Source organism: Haliaeetus albicilla, chromosome 25, assembly GCF_947461875.1.
Source record: "Haliaeetus albicilla chromosome 25, bHalAlb1.1, whole genome shotgun sequence".
Taxonomy (NCBI): Eukaryota; Metazoa; Chordata; class Aves; order Accipitriformes; family Accipitridae; genus Haliaeetus; species Haliaeetus albicilla.
The window spans coordinates 1,051,327-1,073,768 of record NC_091507.1 but is presented as its reverse complement, the minus strand read 5'-3'; the positions used below and the strand labels follow the sequence as shown (position 1 = coordinate 1,073,768).

At 41.9% G+C, this 22,442-nt stretch overlaps 2 protein-coding genes across 13 annotated transcripts in view; one reads left to right on the top strand and one right to left on the bottom strand.

The window, feature by feature from the left end:
• The first annotated feature begins 218 nt into the window (after positions 1 to 218).
• Positions 219 to 19,638, top strand: ZRSR2 (zinc finger CCCH-type, RNA binding motif and serine/arginine rich 2). Its single transcript, XM_069770315.1, has 11 exons — positions 219 to 332; positions 2,130 to 2,209; positions 2,364 to 2,463; positions 2,749 to 2,857; positions 3,190 to 3,276; positions 6,093 to 6,131; positions 7,944 to 8,059; positions 10,984 to 11,197; positions 13,525 to 13,580; positions 13,753 to 13,862; positions 14,523 to 19,638. The coding sequence occupies exons 1-11, from the start codon at positions 286 to 288 to the stop codon at positions 15,002 to 15,004; spliced, it is 1,440 nt and encodes a 479-aa protein (XP_069626416.1). The 5' UTR covers positions 219 to 285; the 3' UTR covers positions 15,005 to 19,638.
• A 64-nt stretch (positions 19,639 to 19,702) lies between these two features.
• AP1S2 (adaptor related protein complex 1 subunit sigma 2) overlaps positions 19,703 to 22,442 on the bottom strand; it is a 31,964-nt gene continuing 29,224 nt past the window's right edge. For 10 of the 12 annotated variants that reach the window (XM_069770329.1, XM_069770330.1, XM_069770317.1 and 7 more), the window contains one exon: positions 19,703 to 21,736. Coding sequence is in view for 1 of the 12 variants with exons in the window: in XM_009927064.2 (XP_009925366.2) it covers positions 21,689 to 21,736 (48 nt within the window). In the remaining 11 variants the exon portion in view is untranslated. Of the gene's footprint in view, positions 21,737 to 21,995; positions 22,112 to 22,442 lie in introns of all 12 variants that reach the window. The other 2 variants (XM_069770319.1, XM_069770323.1) reach the window with 1 other exon arrangement.

Below are 22,442 nucleotides of genomic sequence, written 5' to 3'. Positions count from 1 at the left end.
CGGCGCGAGCGCCCGGCTGCCCAACCGCCGCCCAGGGCTCGCGCGCTCGCCCCCGCCCCGCCGCCCGCTCGCCCCCGCCCCGCCGCCCGCTCGCCCCCGCCCCGCCGCCCGCTCGCCCCCGCCCCGCCGCCCGCTCGCCCCCGCCCCGCCGCCCGCTCGCCCCCGCCCCGCCCCGCCGCCCGCTCGCCCCGCCCAGGCGCCGCTCGGCTGCCGGAAGGGATTTGGCGCCCTTCCGTCGCCGTCGGGTGGGGGGAGTCACGTGACACCCCCCTCGATAAACGCAAGATGGCGGCGCCCATGTTGCTGCCCGAGTCCCCTCTGGGGAAGTTGAGGTGAGGCCGAAGCCGTGTGCCGGTGCCGGGCCTCCCCGCCGCTTCCAGGGGGAAGGGGAAGGGTCCGGGGACACCCGCTCCCCGAGGAGGGTCGCGGCCCGGCGCTGGCCGAGACCGCCTGGGCGGCCACGGTCGGGCCGCGGCTGAGGCCGCCCCGCGGCCGGGCCTGGGAGTGGCGCAGCTACGCGCGGCAGCGGCCATGGCCGACCGGGCGGGTGGGGGGGTAACCGGCTGCCGCGGCGGGCGGGAGCGCGGCCTGGCACTGGGGGGGGTGCCCGGGGGATCGGGGACGAGGCGGGGGGGGCGCGGCCCGGCCCAGCGTGGGGGGGAGCTGGCGGTGCTGCGTGTGTCCCCTGGCCGAGCTCGGCGTCCGTGGGTCCGCGGCGGTCCGCGGGGCTCGGCGGGGCGGGCGGGCAGGCAGCCGAGCCCCCGTGCGGCCCCCTCCTCAGACATGGCCGGGGGGGGGGGATCCCCGGGCCGGGCCTGCGGGTCTCTGCGGGCCGCTGCCCTCCGGGCTCGCCGGGGTGGCCTGGAGGGGGAGGCGAGCCCCCGGCCCCGAAGGGGCTGGAGCAGCGCTGCTCCTTGCGCTTCAGCTGCTCGCCCGGCTCCTGATGCGCTGCTGCGGCCTGGGAGCGAGGAGAGTCGCTCGCTCTCGTCCGTCCTGGGGCTTCAGGAGCACCTGAGAAAGCCTGGGAGCTGGGAAGGAGGGATCCTCGTTTGTCGGCCCGAGGCACCTGCCGAGGGGGTGAGACTCGTTTCAGGCAGGTGGCATTACAGGAGGAGTCCCTGGGCTTGCTTGATCAAAGGCGGAAGGCTCAGGCGTGGGCACCGCATGCGGTCAGGTGTTGGTCTTCGACGGCACGTGCTCCGCTGCCGGGATGACCGCTGCGGCGTTACCGGTGGCGCGCACGTGGTGAGGTTGTGAGTAAGCCTGAACTGAAGGGTTAGAGATGCGGCTGAGGTTTTGGCTGTCTGAGTTATACCTATGGAATCTTTTAAAATTACATGCTCCCAAACAGGAAGGTTTTGATTTCCTGTCAATGTTTGGCGCGTGGCAGAATGACAAGAGTTGAAGATCACCCCTGCCTCCTGCTCTTCCGTTACAAACTGGCTAGAAAGAAGAGAGCTAGAATGAAAAATGACAGAAAAGGGGTTGATATGAAAAGGCTTTCAGATACTTAGAGGGGCTTTAACCATAATGAAAGCATGGGGCCGTTTCTAGGCAGCCTTGCAGAGCCATCAGACAAGCAAGGATGAGTCTGGCCAAGCGTCAGTAGCAGAAAAGTAGACCTGAACACTATCTGTGGTGGCCGTTAAGTGTGCTTTTGTTACCTGTACATTAAGACTGCTGCCTGTAGAGAATATCAAGGGAGAAGGGGCAGGACTTAAAATTTCATACCCTGTAAAAGAGAGGAAGACTAGAATGTTCTGAAAGGTGTGCCAGAATTATAGGGTGGGAGATCCCCAAATCTTTCTCCCTAATCTTACCCAGTGACCAAGTTTCAGGAACTAAGGGAGTTGGTGCTAACATCAAGTACTGCAGAGCTCAAGAAGGATGAGACCCTGTCTGTTGTGTCCGAATGTGATTGTTGCTGCTGTCCATCTGCAGCTCTAACAGTATAGCTACAGATTTTGCTGTCATGTCAGATGTCCCTGTAGAGTTACTGTTTCATATGAATAGCTGTTAATTTTGCAGTTTGTGGGGTTTTGTAATGCTGATGTAAACTGAGTGCATGTGTGACAGTAAGAATCCTTTGTTTGGCTGTTTTAACGTAAATAATATTCTCTCATTATCAGCCATCAAAAATACAGAGCTATTCTGAAGAAAGAAAAGCGAAAAAAAAAGCGGCAAGCACTTGCCAAACTAAGAGACTCAGGTAACTGTGAAGTGTTTTGTATTGTCAGTGGAAATAGTGGTGATTTTTTTTTCCTTTTTTTTCCCTTCCATTTTTTAAAAGGATATAATTTTGTGTATCTTTGCTGACTATAACACCCAGTTATTTAGATGCATTGTTTTGTGTTTCTCCTCAGAAGCTACAGAAAAAGATGAATCAGTGTCTGAGGAGGAAGAGGAAGAACTGGAAGAAGAGGAGGAAGAGGAAGAAGAAGAAAAAAAACTTGAGGCAGAAAGGTGAAAAATCTATAAAATAGCATATATGCAGTAGATAAATTTGTAGTCAATTCCATTTTGATACTTTGAAAAGTTTCTGTAAAACAGAATCCTTTTTGTATATTTCAGGCTACACAGTTTTTCTCTAAAGCCTGAATGATTCCTGTGGAATTTTCTCTTTTAAAGAAGATTAGATAAGCTGTGGTTATTGCTGAACTAATAAATTTGGATTGTATGCATGACAATTGCATCAGTTGTGGGGAGTCATTAAATTTTGTCTTAAGTGGTATCTGGTTTCCTTGGTAGACAAAAACTACATGAGCAGTGGTTGCTGAGAGAAGAAAAGGCCCAAGAAGAGTTCAAGCTTAAGAAAGAAAAAGAAGAGGCTGCAAGAAAACGTCAAGAAGAAGAAGAGGTGATGTATAAACCGAGTGTTACACTTGTGTCTGGCAATAAGGTAGACTTGGTGTAATGTCTCTTACTGTTCTGTAGTGGACCAGTTTTCTTGACGTTGGTATGTTTGAAAGCATGAGGTCTTCTTTCTTACATTCTAGAAAAGCAAAATTAAAAAGGAGAGGGAAAAAAAGACTCTTTAAAAGGGTTTTTTTCCAGAGATGTAGTTGCTTATGACTGGATGAAAACTTAATGGTCAAGGAGTTGTAATGCAACATGATAGTTTTGAATGTGACTGATTACAAAGCGTTTGTTTCCTCAAATAATCTTTAAAAATATTTTTTTATCATAAAGAGGAAGATCAAAGAAGAATGGGAGGAGCAGCAAAGAAAAGAGAGAGAAGCGGCACAGCAGAAGCAACAGGAGAAGAGAGAGAGAGAGGTGATTCCTGGCAGTGGGAGGATAAACATGTTACATATCCTCTTACGTTATCAGATGCAACAGTCTATGCATGTTGAAGAGAGATTTTATTCTAATTAGCAAACGTATAAATGCATTAGTTAGTTCTTCTCTCCATTCTGTCTAACTTCCTGAAACTATCAGTCACTGTTAAAGAGGATCTAGTGAATCCATATGCCTAGGAGGGTGACTAGTTTTAACGCATCTGGTTGTTCGTAGTATGTAATATTTACATCAGTTAAATACAAAGGCATGCTGTGAATGCAGGTTCTGATATGTGCACTTTTTGCATCATCCGTTAAAGATAATCCTTACTTAATGTCCCAGTTGAACACAGTCAGCGTTGAAGAAAATGACCAAGGAGGATACGGAATATGGAATTCCCTTGCTGCTCCTTAACACAGTTCTTAATCAAAAGATATATTACAGCTCTTCTTTACCTGACTCATCCAACAGGACGTATCTTTTTTTCAGAGCTCCTTGGGTGGAGAAAAAAATGATACTGAAGATACTAGTCATTGATAACATTTCTGTTTAACAATACATTCTTAAGTTTTAGAGGTTGAGTGACCTGGATGTACGATGTTCTGTACAGAAGTCCAATGTGAGGACTGGCCTATTGCCAGTAAAGGGTGATGGCAGCTGTCGTGGTTTAACCCCAGCCGGCAACTCAGCCTCACGCAGCCGCTCACTCACATCCCTCACGGTGGGATGGGGGAGAGAATCGGAAGGGTAAAAGTGAGAAAAACTGTCTTTACTTCAGCCCACAAGTTAATAGGCAAAAAAAAAAGCCACGTGCACAAGCAAAGCAAAACAAGGAATTAATCCACTGCTTCCCATCGGCAGGCAGGTGTTCAGCCATCTCCAGGAAAGCAGGGCCCCATCATGCATAATGGTGACTTGGGAAGACAGACACCATCACTCCAAACATCCATCCCTTCCTTCTTCCCCCAGCTTTACACGCTGATCATGACGTCCTATGGTCTGGAATATCCCTCTGGTCAGTCAGGGTCAGCTGTCCCAGCTGTGTCCCCTCCCAAATTCTTGTGCCCCCCAGTCTCCTCGCTGGTGGGGTGGGGTGAGGAGCAGAACAGCCCTTGGCTCTGGGTAAGCACTGCTCAGCAGTGACGAAAACACCCCTGTGTTATCAACACTGTTTTCAGCACAAATCCAAAACACAGCCCCATACCAGCCACTATGAAGAAAATTAACTCTATCCCAGCCAAAACAAGCACAGCAGCCTTCTAGGATATAATAAATAAACCCATTTTAGCTTCTCCACAATTGCAAGAGTCCAGTCACGTCACTGGGAGGTGTTCTGCTACTGTGTCTGGTAGCCACAGCAGCAGAAGAGATGTGGGCAAACATTATTGTCACCTGCATTTAATAGTTGGTTGTGTCACCGATTGCGTAACACTTGCATGAGGAATGGAGAAGAACAGCAGTTGTTTTATTTCCTGTCTTACTTCCTCTGTGTTAATTGTCCATTTGCGTTTTTGCAGAGTAGGGAGAGAAAATGATGGTTGTGTCCTTTATTTCAGGTTGAGATATAGTTCCAAGAGAGTTGAACCATGGTAACAGCGGGATTTTGTTCCTTCCCTCTCCTTGTGCCTGGGTTTGCCCAAACCCTCAGTGGGCTAATTTGGTTCCCTGAACCAGATGGAAGCTGCTTTCTTTTTTGTTTGATTGTTGTTTGTCGTGTTTTGTTTTTTTCTGTGTTACTGTTTCACTGGTTTAGTGAGTTAAATTGGCTCATAGAGGGCATTGACAGGCACCCAGAGGGAATGCGAGTACCCAGCTGGGAGTGGAGCCACCCATTTCAGCAGTGGGAAGTTGTTCAGTTGATTTGGCCTGTCTGTTGAAACAGCAGTTTATTCAAATTCTGACTTACTGATTTAAAAAAAAAAGTTGAGGTTTTTTTTTCCCCTTCCTAAGATGAGAAAATAGATTTTTCTGGTTTGGTGGGGTTTTGCTGGGTGGTTTTTTGTTTGTTTGGTTTGTTTTGTTTTTCTTTAATAGGGTGGATAATATCTGACATACTTGATGATTTGTACCAGATGCTGTCTGGGTCCTCCTCTTGGATTGCATTTTTTAATTGTTATTTGCTCTTCCTCCTTTTTAATTTCATTAATTCTCTTCCAAATTAGAACAATGCTAGCATACTTTCTTGTATTGGTTATGTTTAAATGTCTTTTTTATTGGAACTTCCGGGAATAATTTGTTGGAACTAATTTCCAGCCAGTTTTGGGGAGTGATTTTATTTTTTTGCTCAGCCCACTTAGAAGGAAGGGGAATAATATCCTCATTGTTTTCCTGTATTTGGAAGGCTAGATACAGTGAACTTACAATATTAAAGTTTCTTAACAGTTATATGTTTTGCTTTAACAGAGGCTCACTAAGCAATGTGTTTTTCTATGTGTTACATAGAATGTTCTAAGTTTAAAAAGTTTAGTGCAACTAAGTGATTATGAACTTAACTGTAACCAGACTGAGTACTAGAGCAGGAGATATATTTAAATATTCAGTAATTGAATGATAGTTTTAAAGAATAAAATGAAACTTTTTAACTTGTCTAGCATTTAGATTAGAAAATCATCTACGTGAGGGTCTTGTCTGATGTATCCTTTAACAGCTTTGTAGTGCAGAGCAAAATTAAAACTTCGTTTTTAAAGCAAACCCCATCAAACTTTTATTATGCATAATCATTGAGTATTGTAAATTAGGTTCTTAACTAAAGAAACCAGATGTTTTGCGTGTCCTCAGGGTTTTCACTAGTCCTGTGTTTGCACCATTTATAGGCAGCTGTGCAGAGGATGCTGGATCAAGCTGAAAGCCAGGTATGCTCAGAGACTTTGAAAAAGAACTGAAAAGTAATTTAATTGCCATCCAGTGTTTGCCTTCTAGCATGTTGTCCATCTGCTCTCAAGAACCTAATGGCTTGAATAAATTTAATATGTAGTGGCTTGCATGAGCTGTAAACAATTATTTACTGGGTGGAACATAATTAAGTGTATTTCTGGCTGGTTGGTGGCGGTGCAGTTGTGCGTGCTCATTCCTGTTCAGGAGGTCTGAGTCAAAATGAATCTGGAAATACTGCTGTGTGCTGTTATAAAAACACTATGCATGATAGTTTATTTGTGAATTAGAATTCTAAATAGATCTGTCAGTCCTTCTGGGTGGCAAGGCAAAATTGTCTTTTTAAGCAGATGGCAGGCTCTAAATAAAAGGATTCAGCAGTAGAGGAGGGCACAGATCCTTAAGAAAAAAAAAGTGGGGGTGGGAGAAGCTGACTGCTTGGGTGCCTGGAAGAGCATGGATCTCAAGCTGGCAGTGTGTAGTAAAGAAAACCGCAGTTTTCATTTGAATCTTGGAGAGGATGAATTCAGTCTTTCCTGTTGCCTTAAGGAACAATTTGGCTTTTTATCCCTGTCCTATGGTTAAACTTGTAAAGATTCTTGATCTCCTTAAACCACTGCATGAATCTGAAAATTAAGTTTTAACCCAGTTAACCCCTTGTATATTGATTGCCATAGCCACGCTGGAGCTGCATTCAGTTCCAAATTATGTTTAAACATCAGTTCTTCAGGTAGAGAATCTAACTCTATTTCATAATACACCCAGAAAAATGCTCTGAACTACTACCTGCCCAGAGCTCAAGATGTATTAGCAGCCAGTTCTGCAAAGGAACAGGCAGAAGTGTGCTATGTTAGAGACTTCATTATAGTATCAGCTCAGTGTTCAGTTACTGTTGAAGTGACAGTGCTGTTCTGTTGAAAGAAAATTACGACTAAGAGTCATGAACAGAACTGGTAGCAGGGTTAAATGCTGCTTGTAAATAAACAGAGTTTTCGGTTGATTTAAAATGAGAACTTAGGCTAGTCAGCTTTACAGATCTTTTGGTTAACATTTTTAAAATGTCTGGTTTGTTTGTTGTCAGTCAAGGCTTGCAACTTGATAATACATTTTGAATTACAGAAATCTTAATGGCCTGAGATGATCAGTATGGAGGCTTTTACTTCCAGTGCTAACTACGAATTTAATTTTTTTTTTTATGGCTGGCCTTTGGCAGGTTGCTTTTATTTTAGCCTTTTCTAGCCACATAAAAAGCGATAATGATAACCTTACTGAGCCTTGAGCTGCTGCAGACACAAATATGTAAATAGTCCGAGCTTTCTATCTGCCAGGTATATGAAGTGCTGCTCAGTGGGTCCTGGAGTGAAGTAGGTAACAAGCTTAGCTGAATGGAAAGAACCTGTCCCAATGTTTGTAATTCTTGTGGATAACAAATGAAATTGCTGTTTGAGGAGCAAATATGTTGCAATTCTTTTGGTGATAACATCTTAAGAAGCTTTTCCTTTAGCAAAAGAAAACATCCAGTTTAGTGATTATTTTTTTGTTGTTGTTAAAAAGAAATCATGAATACATATTTGTTCTTAAAACTGAACAATTGTCAAGAAAAGAGGTTTCCATCACCAGAGACCCAAGGCACTGGGCAGCTTTGTAAAACAATGCTTAAAATAGGTTCAGCTTGCCTTGTCATAACACGCTGCTCAGAATTGCATATGGATTTAATTGGTAGTTTTATTTTGCCATTACATTTCTTTATTCTTTTCTAACTGCTGTGTATTTTAATGGTTTTTTTTCCACAGCTAGAGAATGGTGTGACCTGGCATAACCCAGAGCCCCCAGAGAATATAGGAACAGAGAAGGACAGAGCGAACTGCCCATTCTATATTAAAACAGGTTCCTGCCGATTTGGAGACAGGTAATCAATTGAATATTTACCAGCATACAAGTGTTTTGGAGAGATGAAAGGGAAGCAACTTCATTAGGTAATAAGCAAACTGAAGAAAAATTGCTATATAAATTACTTTCAGGTATTTGGATGTGGTTCTGTTATTCGTGATGGAACTAGCATTGAGAGCAAAAGCATTGCCTGGCTGGAATTGAACTATTTATTGTTACGGCATATTATTGATGGTGCATTCTGGTTACATTCGTCAGACTGACTTTTCTGTAGCTCTGACACATGCACAGATATATTCAGACAGAATATATTTGATTTCTATTATTAGTACAGGTTTGATATGTCAGAAGTTGTTTTATCCTGTGTAATTTGCATATGCCACATCGTCTAAAAATACAATCAAATCTCAAATGGACTAAAGCAAGTTAAGATACATCTGCACAGTTGGAAAAGCTGTTGTGTAGCTTCCAGAATTCTCCTGTTTGTATACTTTTTAAATGTGTGAGATACATACATTCATTCTTGATTCTTGTATACTGTTACGGGTGCCCTATCTCGAAAGGGAAGTATGGTAAAAGGCAAGAACAGAGAAGGACAAGATGATCAGAGATGAGGAACAGCTTCTGTAGGAGGAGTGCCTCACTAGCCTAGACTCTACTTTCAAAGAGATGATGAAGAGGGCTGTGGCAGATGAACACTGAGCTCATGAGTAGGATGGGAAGGATTATTTGCTTTTATTATGAAGCAGCTTAATTAACGTCCCTGAGTGTTTACCAGCTTTAAAAAAATAAGAAAGTACTTTCTCATATGAGAAAAATGGCAAAACTTGTTGCCAGAGGACATAGAGGAAGCCAAAAGTATAAATGGATTCATGGAGTATGGGGGTCATTATCTTTAATGGTCACCGATGAACAAGTGCAGCATCTGGCTAGAAAATACCTGAATTTTTGTGCGCATTAAGGACGAACAACAGCTCAGCAGGGAAAGACTCTGATACTTATTATCTGAATCTTCAGCATAAACTAATAAGGCTATTTTACTAACTTGTATCACTGAAACGTGTGTGGTCCAGCTATTGTAGTTTTCTTTATCCTAGAAGCAATTTGGTTTAGTGTGATGTATCTTCTGGATAATTATGTGATAATTTAACTCCATGGAAGCTTCAAGTCCACATCTTTTTTTCTGTTCTGAAATATGTGTTGAATTCCTAAATAAAACTTTGGCCAGCTATTTCACTGTAGACAGCATTTTTGCTTTTCAAATGTTTAGCTCTTTGTAATCTTTGCAGGTTTTTTGTTTCAGTGGTATTTAATGGAGGTGTTTAATGGATTAATTATGGACTGCATAAAAATCAGTTTTGCTTTGAATTATCAATAGCTGTGGTAAATAAATACTGAGAAACATCATATTCTGCCCTTCTTTTCTCACCTGTAGTTGTTGATCTCACCTACCTCTCTTTTTATCTTCCTTCCTCCTCCTCACATACCGGCTTCCTTCATATTTTGGTCATTTTAACCTCTGGTGTTGACCGTTAAGTTGAAGGACTGAGCTACAACTAGGATAAGGACTGGAAGAATGGGTTGGAAGCTGAAATGGACAGCAGTGGTGAAAAATTGGGAGCCAATGTTATCAATAAAATAATTGTTGAATCTTGTCAAAGCTCACTATGTCCTGAAGAAGCTAAAACTGGCCGAGTTCACCGTTACTAATTTCCCCAGTAATTCAAACACTAATATTTTGTAGTAATACTGGATTTTGGGTCATTCATTTTCCTTGGGGTTCCTTTTGTTCTGCTATATTCATTTTGTGTACAGACAATACTGCTTGGGTATAATATTTTGATTTCTATCATTCAAATAGAATAGTGAAAGGAGGCAGCTTCTAAAATGGGGGGGGGGGGGGGGGGAAGTCTCTGGTTTTAGTTTTGTGTTTGGAATTTTGTTTGTTGGTGGTTGTTTTCTGAAGTCCTAAGTTGTCAACCAGAAAGTGAGAGTCAATTTCTGACTGACTGGATGTGGAAAGAAACTTCCTATCTGAAGTCTAAGTGGTAATTGCCCATTTTGAGCCCTGACCCCCCTCCAATTTGTCTGTGCTTTGCCAGTGCTAGATAAAGAGAGTAGACTAGTCTGACTGTTCTTCTGATCATGTCATGAAAAGGAGAAATGTGTTGGAGAGTGCATGACCCAGTTGCTCGGGGAAGTGTTTGAAATGGAGATCATAAAGCACAGTGAAATAAACATGGAGGCTAACATCTATGTTCTTACTGAATCTAAAGGTTTGTAGGGAAGAACTGTATTCCAGCATGTGAAGGAGGTAGCCTGAATATGATACATGGTGCAGGAGCTCTAATACTTTTATGGCTGTCAAGAAGACGCAGATTAAGATAAGACTTACTTAGATGAATCATTTTTTTTATAAGTGGAAAAATACTACTCTTGTACTCGTCCGACTTCAGGTCTAAGTGTGCCTTCCTTCCCTCACTCCCTCTGCCCACCCCCCATATGATGAGGACAACTTCAATAAAAGTTTAGTTTGCAAAAAGAAGAGCCAGGACTTGCTTTAAAACATCTTAAAAGATTGTCAGTAGTCTTTCTATAAAGCCCTTCAGAAATTTAACACATTTAACAGAAACACATTTAACCCTAGTAGCCTAAAAGAAATTACTTTTAGCTCTTATTATGTTACTGGTATCTATAGCTTTTGCAGATGTGCTTTTTTTTTAAGCAAGAACGTGTTTACGCATGGCAGAAAGCATTAAGGTTATACACAAACTCACTTCCAAAAGGTTTGTTTTAATAATTGAAATATGTTGATCTTCCACTAAAGGATTTTCTTTTGTAATAACTGTTACTCAAAATGGCAAGTGTTTGAAGTTCCGACGAGTGCATCTTCTGCTGAAAGTTCTGATCTGTTACTTTTCTTGCTTTACTACAAATGTCCAGGTGTTCTCGCAAGCATAACTATCCAACCTCTAGTAAGACACTACTCGTCCGAGGGATGTTCATCACTTTTGGCATGGAGCAGTGCCGGAGAGATGACTATGACACAGACGCAAGTCTCGAGTACAGTGACGAGGAGACCTACCAGCAGTTCCTGGAGTTCTATGAGGATGTGCTCCCTGAGTTTCAGAACGTGGGGAAGGTTGTTCAATTCAAGGTATGCATCTGACTGTAACAGCTTGTTAAATACTTAACATGTACGACGTAAATTGTGTTTTACTGGCCTTAACAGGAATTCTGTCCAGCATGCACTAGGTAAATTCCATGTACATTAGAGAACTATACAGTGTCCTTACAGCAAACTGCGCATGTCTCATGTCACCTGTAGACTTGTCACTGCTGTTACAGAGCATTTTCTTACTCTGGGTCAATCTTCTCTCCTGTTCCCCTGAACTGTTATAAAAGCTTGTGCTTTTATATCGCAAGTTACTCATACTGCTCAACAGTCCACTTAACCTCACAGTCCCTTCTTTACTGAGCCCGTGATAAGACCCAGAGGGTCCACTAAGTCTGTTTGACAATATAAATATATCTGGGCTATTGTATTTGTGCCTAAGGAATGACATAGTGGGGGTATACAATGTATTTGGAGTATACACCCAAAGAATGTCATTTTAGGACTGGTTGGATAAAACAGAATCAAATTACAATGAACTGAAAAGGTAGTAGATATTTCAGTAGAAGGAATTGTAAAAAGGTAAGTTATGTAAATGGTGTTGAGATTTGTCGTCCATCTTTAGTTTGTGCATTTGGTTTGCTGAATGTTCTGTACTGAATTTTTCTCATTTAGATCATGATTTCTTACGAGGCAAAAAAGAGGGACCTGTAAATGGAGATTTCAGAGATGAATGATGTGTGTTTACAGTCCCATCTTGCCCCCAAATGTGCAGCTTGGATGGTGAAATCTCCGTGTAGCAGAATCTACTGCAGCATCCCTTTCTGCTTCTGTTCCCAATTGTTCTCGTGCAGTCACCAGGAGGCACACAGTGCCTTTTCTCCTTTTGTTTCTTTCCATCTACTGACAGCTGCCTCAGAACTGAGATTGTATTAGTGTTTCAAGCAAGAGGAAAGTAGAAAAAGTGAATTTTCAATAGTTGTATAATGAGCTTTAGAGGTAAGAAACCTTCACTTGTTTGGAGGAGTATCCCCCCCATATTTTGACACATGGGATATTAGCAAGCTGTACTCCATCCTAGAAGAGGGGATATAGATTCCCAGTGGAGCGTAGGTTGAAATGCTGTCTTATCATCAAACTTAGATCCTCGACTTTGTATCGGTGTCATATGCAGCTGTGCTAAGTTGCACATACTTGGGTCCCTATGACTAATAACAGGGTAAGAGCTTTTAGTGTGGCATTTCTTAGCTTCTGAAGCAATTGTGCAACTGCAATATGATTCTTGTGGTCATTTTCATTATATTGGATATGCTTAGAAATTATGTGTTGGCTGCAGGGATCTTGATGGAGCTTTGTCTCTGCTACCATTTAGAATGAGATTATACACACCCCTCTTCCAGCTGACTTCCATTTCCAACGTAGCCCAAGGTTTCATTCTTGCTGTTCTTTCTGTGAAGCTACTCCAGAATCTGGCAGATCCTGACAAAACACACACTTCTTTTCCCACTCAGAAACGTCCGTGGCAAAATCATTCTCGCTTGTTCTGATCTTGATAGTTTGACCGTTTACTCTGTAATATTTAATTACACAACTGCTTGTTGTGCCTGAAGCTCTTGCCTAATGCAGTGCACACAGAGAGGTTATTCTCTGAGGGTCAGTCGGGGTGCAGTGATGAAAGAAGCCGTTTGCCTCGTTTGGTGCCGATATGGGAAGAGGCCTGGGGGCAAAAGAGACTGGGCTTACGGTTCTGCCCTGGAGAGCTGGGTTCTAGCCTGCTTGGGCCTGCCCATCTCAGGATCTTTTGTAATGAGCAACGAGCTTTTTGGAAGTTAAATTGTGTATTTTTGAGAGCTTTAGATATACTTTGAATGCTGAATCAATATGAAAAAAAGGTGTTTCAGAACTGTACAGTGAAAGCTAGTGACTTCAGCTTTTCTAACTCATCTCGCAAGGATACTGCGAACGTAAATTGCTCTAAAGATACTCCTACCGTAATGAATCCCTCGTTTCCACATGAGGATACTACTGCTTGTTTTCAGAGCAGGATTTGGCTGTTGCACAGTAGGGTTTGCCCAGACAGGTGCAAGACAATTGAGTACAAGCTGTCTTGCGGTCTTAAGTGAAGCGGAAGTCCCAGAGTTAATCAAAGCATAATGCTGGAAACAGTCAAACATAAGCCAAAAGGGCTGGTTTGGTTTGTTGGTTTTTTGTTTTTTTTTTTCTCTTAAACTAAGTGCTCAGAAAAAAATCATACGTAAGTTCATATAGATGAGCTGTCATAAATTGCAATGGCTGCTATCTCAGCACGCATGAGCTGCTGTACAGCATAAACCTTCCGTTGCGCTAATTTAATGTTTCCGTCCCCTTAGGTCAGTTGCAACTATGAGCCCCACCTGCGAGGAAACGTGTATGTCCAGTATCAGTCGTAAGTACTTGCAATCTTACCAAGTTTTAGAATTAAACTCCAAAGTCCTGTAATGAACACTGTATAATACAAGTGATTCATTCCCATACTGTAATGGGAGCCTAAATCTGGTAAGTAACATCTTAAATGACTATATGATGATAATGCTATGTGTCATTTTTACTTTTTAAAGGGAGAAGGACTGTCAGGCAGCTCTTGCTCTATTCAGTGGACGATGGTATGCAGGCCGACAGCTTCATTGTGAATTTTGTCCTGTGACAAGGTGGAAAACTGCTATATGTGGTGAGTCACATAAACACTGGGAAAAGAGAATGTGTGTTATTGACAGAGTACTTATGGAAGTGAAAGAAAGGGAATTAGTCTGTAGCTTTCGGATCTGCCTCATGCTGTAGTTCATTTCTGTTTGGAAGACAAATATGCTAACTTGCTTCTGTAGATCTAGGAGAGGAAGGGAATATTTATACCACATCACCTAAGTGTCTGAATCGTTCTGGTGGATTTACCTTGGACTGGAAAAGAAAGTTTGGATCCTAGCTTTGGAAATAATAATCTTAAGGTGAAACTACAGGAAGTACTAATTTATCTCTTTAAAAAGCAACCGCAGTTTCTGAACCATCAACTGTTCTTAGCAGTAACTATCACACTTGACTTATCTATATTTACATTCTTAGATTAAGGTAGTAAAATTATTTATGAAAATTGTTTTAAGCCAACACCTTCATAGCTGTTAAAAAAAAAAGTTAATTCCAAGAAAAGTACATACTGAAAATTAATCTTGTGTGAATTAAATTGATAGGTGGTCAGATGCATGTTTTTCTGTTTGAAGCAGCAAAATTCAGTTTATTGAGTTTCTTTCCATAATGAAGAAATACATACGCACATAATGAAGGAGGAGATTTAACAGGCCTGGTTCATAAAAGAGCAAACCCTAATCTGTTGCAGGCTTATTTGAAAGGCAGAAGTGTCCAAGAGGGAAGCACTGCAACTTTCTTCATGTATTCAAAAATCCAAACAATGAGTTTTGGGAGGCCAATAGAGACATACGTATTTCTCCTGAACGGACTAATCAGTTGTCTAAAAACTCTGAAAGGAGAAACAGAACAAGCCATCGTGATGACTATTATAGCCGGTCAAGGAGAAGGGGCAGCCCAAGCCCAGATCATTCTTACCGGAGAAATGGCGAATCTGAGAGAAAAAAGAACCGCCGCAAAAACAAGAGAAGGCGCCGATCTGGAAGATCAAGAAGTCGAGAAAGGAGGAGGTCTCGCAGCAGGGGGAGAAAGAGGAGAGGCCGCAGTCGCAGCAGAAGTCATAGTCGAACACGCAGTAGGAGCAGAAGTCGGAGTTCCTCTCGATCCAGGAGCAGGGGTAAAAAGAGATCGAGCAGCAGAGGAAAAAGTAGTGAAACTCCCAAAACAAAGTGAGAATTACTTTTAGAAATTGCTAATTGATCAAACATAGAGCTGACAAAGAAATCTTTCCAGTAGGGCACCAGATATATTTGAGTTTCAAATAAAGTGTTCTTGCACATTAAAATGTTTCTTCCTAATAAAGGAACCTAGTTTATTGTGTGCTAAGCTTCAGAAAATTAAAAGTTTAAGTCCTACATAAGGTGTGAATGTCAAGTACTCTAGCTACTCTGTCCCTCTGAACTGCTGCAACATCTGGATGCATACTGAGTACAAATAGAAAGAGAAGTAAAGCTTATTTGGTATATGCTTATTTCTGTGTTATGTGTGTGTTAAGTGTTTACTGTCCCTGTAAGGAGTTAGTACAGAACAGCCAGTGTGCTGTAAATTCACACCACAGCATACTGCAAATTGAAGTCCGTGTAGAAGACTGCCATTTATGTTTTCCATCTGTTTATGGGAAATCTCTTTCTAGACAAAGTAGATATAATCATGTTATGAGTTGGAGAAAAGCGATCTAAAAGACATCACTGTTTGATTGTACAATACTTGCCCAGCAGGAGTTCTATGGTCGTAAGTGTTGGATTTTTCTCTCTGACTGAGCTGCTGAGCTAATTGCCTGTAGGGATTGCAGTAGACTAAAACCAAGTAGGAAAAACAATCAATTTATTCAGTACCTTAATCCCCAAGTAAGAGTGGAGACCATGCACTTGTAATCCTTGAGTGAGGATAGAAAATACTTTGCATACCTCTTGGTTGCATACCATTTGTAGTTGAAAACAACCTGCCTAACCTGTGATGGAGTGGTGGAAAAGTGTCCATCTGGTAACCAAAGATGCATATGTAGTTGTGAGGGCTCAAGATGATGGTTGCAGAGTGGCTGAAGAAACCGAAGGTTTTATAGCTGAAACAATACTTCAGGTTTTTGGGAGAGGAAGACTTGACTTAAAGCCTTTTTAGGCTTATTTTATAGACAGTTTAAGGCACCCTACTGGCTAGCTTCCCTATGGTCAAGGTGGAGAGTAGGGTATGGTACGTAAAAATGAAGTTATCGGGACAAAACCTTTTTGAAATGACAGCTATATTAGCAAAGTACCTGCAATTAGCTAAATCCTTACAACTATTTCTTCACTTTTAAATGAAAGATTTGTGCTGTTAGATGGACTGTACTTCACGCTGCTTAACTTCAGGTATTTAACTTGGGCACCTAGGCATCTGCAGACGCTTGGAGAGAGCAGTTTGTGGCACTGAAGGTATGGGTGCCCCAAATGGTCTGCAGAGATACCTCCCTCTCTTTAGCCTATCCAAAGAACCCAGGCTCCTGCCTTCAGAGTGCAGTTCAGACTGCCTCAGTTAGAAGCCTGAAGTAGGCATGGAAGTCCTCCCAAATAGTTATTCCTTATGACTCCAACAACCTAACGTAAAGTCCCGTAGAAGATCTGGATATCTGATAGCATTCCTCACAGCAAGAACGTTTTTTCCCCAGGATAGTTAAGAGTGAACGAGCATTGCTTCTGGATATAATATATATATTTTTGCTTTTCTAAATGCATACTGCACCTAGCATGCTGATTATACATTTTCCTTCTTTCATGTGTAACTGTTGTCCAATATGGAGTAATACAACAAAAGTGCTATATATTGATGTTCAGTTCAAACCCAACTTTCACTATATATTGTCATAACTGTAGGCAGAATTGTAGCTTAGTTAATTTGATTAGATGTTTTAGTTATTAACAGATGTAGGAGTTGTAATTTAATAGCATAACTTTTGAAATAATAACTTTGTTCGAAAGGCATATTTCAAAGGATAGACAGCACTAAGTTTTAAATTACATTTGAGAAATTTGTGACCACTGGTTTCTCATAATGTATCTTTTTCTGACTAGACCTTACAGACAGATTTTCCCCGAGGTTTCTATTTTTTCATAGATGCTCACTTGTCTAGTTGGGTCACTTGTGCAGAACGTAGCGAACTCTGGCTCGGTTCCCTGGAGCAGAATTGAACTGGCATTTCCTACTTGCCGAGACGCACCACCAGCAGGCCGGGAACATCTTCCTTTCACTGGTGCTGCCTTGCGTCCCACGACTCGTGCTGCTGCTCTAGCCCTGCTGGTTCAGGCGCGCGGGTGGACGAGGTGACCCAACGCGTCTGTAGTGCGCTGTACAGCCCGTGTCCTGCGGCAGGGCGGTCGCCGAGCGTTGTCTGAGCGAAGTCAAGGGCTGAGCTCAAACAGAAGCCGTGGAATGGGTGGTGGGAACCTGTGACCAGTCGGGTGAAATAAGCAAAGCTGGCCTCAGTAGGATTAGAAACCAAGTGCCAACTAAGAGCCATGTGAGAATTTTACAGGTAATTAGGCTCCTTGTCCCCACAGTTTTGTAATGGGATCTGGGAAGCTGAGCTGCTGTATTTTTTTAAGAAAAAAGTTCTTATAATTAAAAAAAAAAGACTTGCTCAGAGATGCATGTAAAAATTTAAATATACTTTATTTCTGCTACTACAATGGCTGAAGCTTCAGCTTTTTTTTCTTGAGGTCTGGACCCAAACTTACTGGCTGTACCTGTGCAGTGTAGGACTGGTAGCTGCGATTATCATTCACTTTCACATGCAGTCTGTTTATTACACAGAAATTGAGTGCTGTAGATCTGACATTTAGTTTGCATTTGTTAGCATGAAACCCAGAATCCAACCAGTTTTCTAACTTCAGAGTTCCTGTATTTCAGTATTGTTTCCTGACTTCATAATCTTAAGTAGTGTTATATGCATGGTTTTGTGTTTCCTTATTAGCCGAGTGAGCTATTTATTCTGAAGAGACAAAGAGACTAGAAGTTTTTAAATGCTAAGCTTAATTCTTTTTTCCAAAGGGGAGAAGCCCCAGAAGAACACAGAAAGGATTTAAATTTGCAAGGAGTAACTTGTTCTCACTGCATGTTATTCTGCATATTCCACATAAAAGGACCTTAAAAACTGAATCAATATTGGCCAAGTTTTGTTTTGTCTTTTAATGACTGCTTAAAAGCAGTGGCTTTCAGAATTCTTTTTTTCAGTTGCAAATTCTGCAAGGGTCACGGAGGTGCTTTAGAGTGGTTGCGAAAGCAGAGCTGCCAGAAGTTGGCTGGGGTCTGCCGGAGAGCTCGGGGAGCTCACTTCACTCAGGGTGGGGAGCAGGCGCTCCCGTGGGAGGAGGAACGCGGCCCAGGTCGTGTTTTTCCAGTGGCAGAAAGGGAATAGCGACAGCATGGCGGCAGCTCCTGCAGGCGCTACGCTGCCCAGCAGCATTTGGGCATGGGGGAAGCGGGCTTGCCCCCTCGCAGCAGCACAGCCTCGAGTTGCGGCAGGCGGCCGCTTCCCTGCGATTTCCCTTTTGCCCGTCCAGAGCAGCGAACCACCGTCCCCGCGGTGGAGGGGGAGCACACGGCCACATGCCGAGCGTGAGGCTTTCGGGTCTTAGGGTTGTGGGGGGAACGAGCACACGGGAAAAGACCTTCCCTCACTTACAGGGCAGATGGTCTGAAACGCAGCCTGAGCAACCGCTCAGCTTATGTCCTTTGAGGATAGCACATCTTTCTCAGGTTCGGTTTTGCATTACCTTATTCAGTGTGTCAGAAATTGCCCTGAAGTTTACTAGTGAAATTCCTGTGCGCTAAGTAATGTTTTTTTTAAAAGAAATGCAAGAGCCTGCTTTAAGATGCTATTGCTTCCTGTCCTGGATCAGCACTTCTTACAAAACGTGAAAGTCTATGCTAGTTAATAACTTAAAAGCTTAATTTACTTTCTTACATCATCTAAAGAGTGCAGCTGATTTTGCTTTCAGTGTAAGTTTGTTGTAATTAAAATAAACCCCTATTACTCCACATATCCTTCTATTCAGCCCTGATGTTATCAGCTGAATTCAGTATCTATGAATGATTGAAAAAAAAGATACAACATTGACAAGTTACACTTTGGTGAACTAGAAGACAGAGGACAAAGCAAGCCATACAAGCATACCCCATGGCACACAGTAACTTCACAAAGGCAGCCACAGGGTGACCACCAGCATGGCATTAACCTGAAAGAAAGAGCAGGTGGTTAGGAAGGCCTCTTAAAGACCAAGATTCAGCAATGAAGACACTCAAGCCAACAATCACTTGCCTAAACAATCCAGAAATTCTAATTGATTATTTAGCTTCCCTCCTCCCCTTCCCCTTAAGATAGGAAATTTAAGAAACAAAATTTTATTAGATATAAGAGGTGTCCTAAGATGGTAAGTTTTCCCTATGCTTCTGCTGATAACATCAAGCAGTTCAGTTCTTTTAGAAAGCTGGAAAACAGAGTAATCTGAGAAATTTTTGGCTGAGACTAGGATTGTGAACATTGCATTGACTTGCTCATAATTCCATGTAAGGAACTGAATATCCAGAACCCTCTCTCAACATGTGGTTTAATTTTCAAATGAAGTGGCACTACTGCATCAATTTAACATCCACTTTAATAAATTTCATGTTTAATGTGGTAAGCCTTCCAGAAACTTGCTAATTTATTGCTTTCTGTACAATTTAAATGGATGTAAATAACTAATCTTGGACACAGTATACTCACACATTTTTTAATAAAGTGCTCAAGAACAGGTTAAGCACTGTAATAAAATTTCTCTTTTTTTACGCTAGCACTGAGTAGCCTCTTCTTTCCTCTGCAAACACCAGAACTAATTACATATAAACACACAGCAATGGTGTAAAAACAGACATTTATTACAACTAAACCAATGTGACAGACAGAGGTCAAATAGTTTATTTGTCACAATCACAACAAAGCTTAATCCAGCCAAGCACATACAAGTGACAGTGTAAACTTTAAAAACATGTTTAGTACATACAAAATTGCTTCGGGTTTGACTTAAGGTAATTTTACCACTTAAATCTCACACAGGGGGTCAATTCTGCTACCACTTTATCCTCATCTATCCCTGCACATCATGCACTGGGGAGATAGAAACCACTCCTTCCATGTGCCCTAGGATAAAAGCGCTCTCTAGCAATCTGGCACGTTTAAATCCCAGAAAGGGCCTAAGCAGACAAAGTGTAACCCAGCAAGTTGCCCAGCCCCAGCCTGACAGAGCCACAGAAGCACACAGACCTGCCCCAGCCAGCCCTTCTGCTGCCAGGAGCATTTATACCAGGATCTGGATCAGGGGACTTGCAAGTGGCAATGCTGAGCCTTCCCTGGTGGGTTAAATTTAACCTAGATGGCATCGAGCCCACAGTCTAGCTCTCCAGATGGCTGTGTAAATGCTTACGCTAGCAGTGCGCAACTGCTTCCAGCAACAACGCCAAAGCTAAGTTTTGTGAAAACGTGGCACTACTTACTCAAGCGAACAAGCCAAAGCACTGACTCCTGGGGCGAGGTGACTGGGGAGGAGGGAAGGGAACAGCCTCCCCCCTCAGGGACCGTGCAGGCACCCAGCAGAACCTGGCTGCTCCAAAGTGTGGCACTACCTCCTCAAAAGCACACACAAATTGAATTTCCTCAAGTGAAACGGGTTTAGCTTATAATTACTGTAAGTCTGCTAGAAGTGTCAAAATATTCCTTGATACCACTTTACATGATTCGCAGTGAATCTACGGTACAAATCTAATATTTAAAAGCTCTCACTGCAAATTAGTTGGTTCAACTGTACATCACGCAGGAGTTTCATAAGGGATGTGTCACATATTAAAGGTGTAAGTCAAGAAAAGCAGTTAAAGTGACATTGACACTTAGTGTGGGGTCTTTTTAAAGGTACCTATACACCCATTAAAGCATAACTACAAGACACCAATAAATAAAAATTAATTTGTAGAGTTTGAAAGAAAATAATAAAAAGTCCCTTTTGTAAAGCTCCTTCTTTCCTATCTTCAGAAGTACCCAATTTTCATTATGCACCTCTATGCAGTCAGAAAGCCTACCTCCTTTCTTATGTCTATGTTCAGAGCAAACCAATATCAAACCTGAAAATAGTTTCCTTGTTTGAATTTTTTTCTTTTTTTTTTTTTAAAACTACATGCATTCCCTTTTTAGTATAGTAACTTGCACAGTTTTTCTCAAGGTAGCTACACTTAAATACACCTTCATTTCTAATAAGTTTATCAGTTTGCAGTTTTCTTGCAAAAAGCAGTATCACCTTAACAGTTCTTACCAGTTTGATATGCAGATCCTAACAGGATTCTTTGGTATAATGACAAATTCAGTAGTAAACAGGTATTTCCAATCTTTATGCATCAACTGAAATAAGCAGAATTATCACAAGTGGTGACTAAAATGTAGATGAACGAAAGTCTTTGGTTGCATAAACACAATTTCTACACCATAACATTTGGAGTTGTCCATGTAGTTTCTTTTCATTTAGATATGCTATGTCATCATGATACATTTATTTCCTGAAGTCAAGTTTGCTTATAAAAAACAGTACACTTAAAGTCAAATGCAATTTTCCTATAAATGCAGTGAAGGGAGACACTGAGTCACTTTAAATCTAATTCCCTTTCATTTATGATTTTTGGACTTTAGTTTCTTGTTCCCTTTTCAAAGGAGCATTCTTCTTGTAGGCCTGAATGAAGCAGCTTAGCAAAACAGTAATACTGACAAACAGCATCTTACACCATTAGCTAAACATTACAATGAAGGCAGTGAACATTTACAGTATGAAACACTGAGATGTCATCAGCTGAAGCGAAGATTTATGTCAATCCAATTTCTTCAAGTACACTACGTGGGGTCTCTGCTTCCTATGGAGGAAAAATTTGAGACAGTGGTAAATGGACCCTGTGCTTCTATTGAACAGTACCATACATGCATTAGTATGAAAGATGCTTAATTAAAAAAGAAAAGCTGAAAGACATGAAAATATTAAAGTACTGCAGTTTGCAAACATGGTATTAGCTGCACTTTTCAAAGAGCTGTTAATTAGCTTGTCATGGTTCACAGGAATAGCTGGCAGATTTTATTGCCTTTAAGCGTAATAAAAATAAAGCAATTCAGATGTACCAGCAGGGAACAAATCACAACCCAGTAACAGAGATATGAATTGGGGAGGGATGGGGAAGCATCTTGCAATGGAGTCAGTGATTTTTGTGGTGAACTGTATCATGGATCTCAAAAATCTGTTAGGGAAGAATGAATAAATCAATGAATGAAATGACTGATGCAACTAAGATACAGTATCCCTTAAGCTCTTCATAAAGGGCCTAGATTTTTTTTACACCAGTCCCATGCTTAGTTCATAAAACCAGGCCAAGGTATCTTGGTACACCTGGTGTCAATAAATTGACCCCTAGAGAAGTGGAGGAATTGCCAGGATTGGAATTGTATTATTCCACACCAGGCAGAAAGTTTTAGGTTAATTCTAATCTTAAAAAGCCTTGTTTAGATTCAGAGCGAGTTGTTTAATACAAAATTCCAAAGGGTTATCATCAGTTTTGTATTTGTTATTCC

What these genes read in the sequence shown, in the direction of transcription:
- ZRSR2 (XM_069770315.1), top strand. Translation starts at nt 286, where the DNA reads ATGGCGGCGCCCATGTTGCTGCCCGAGTCCCCTCTGGGGAAGTTGAG. An exon ending in AAAAAACTTGAGGCAGAAAG is followed by an intron (nt 2,464 to 2,748) that starts GTGAAAAATCTA and finishes TTTCCTTGGTAG; the next exon opens with ACAAAAACTACATGAGCAGT. An exon ending in GGAAGGTTGTTCAATTCAAG is followed by an intron (nt 11,198 to 13,524) that starts GTATGCATCTGA and finishes CCGTCCCCTTAG; the next exon opens with GTCAGTTGCAACTATGAGCC.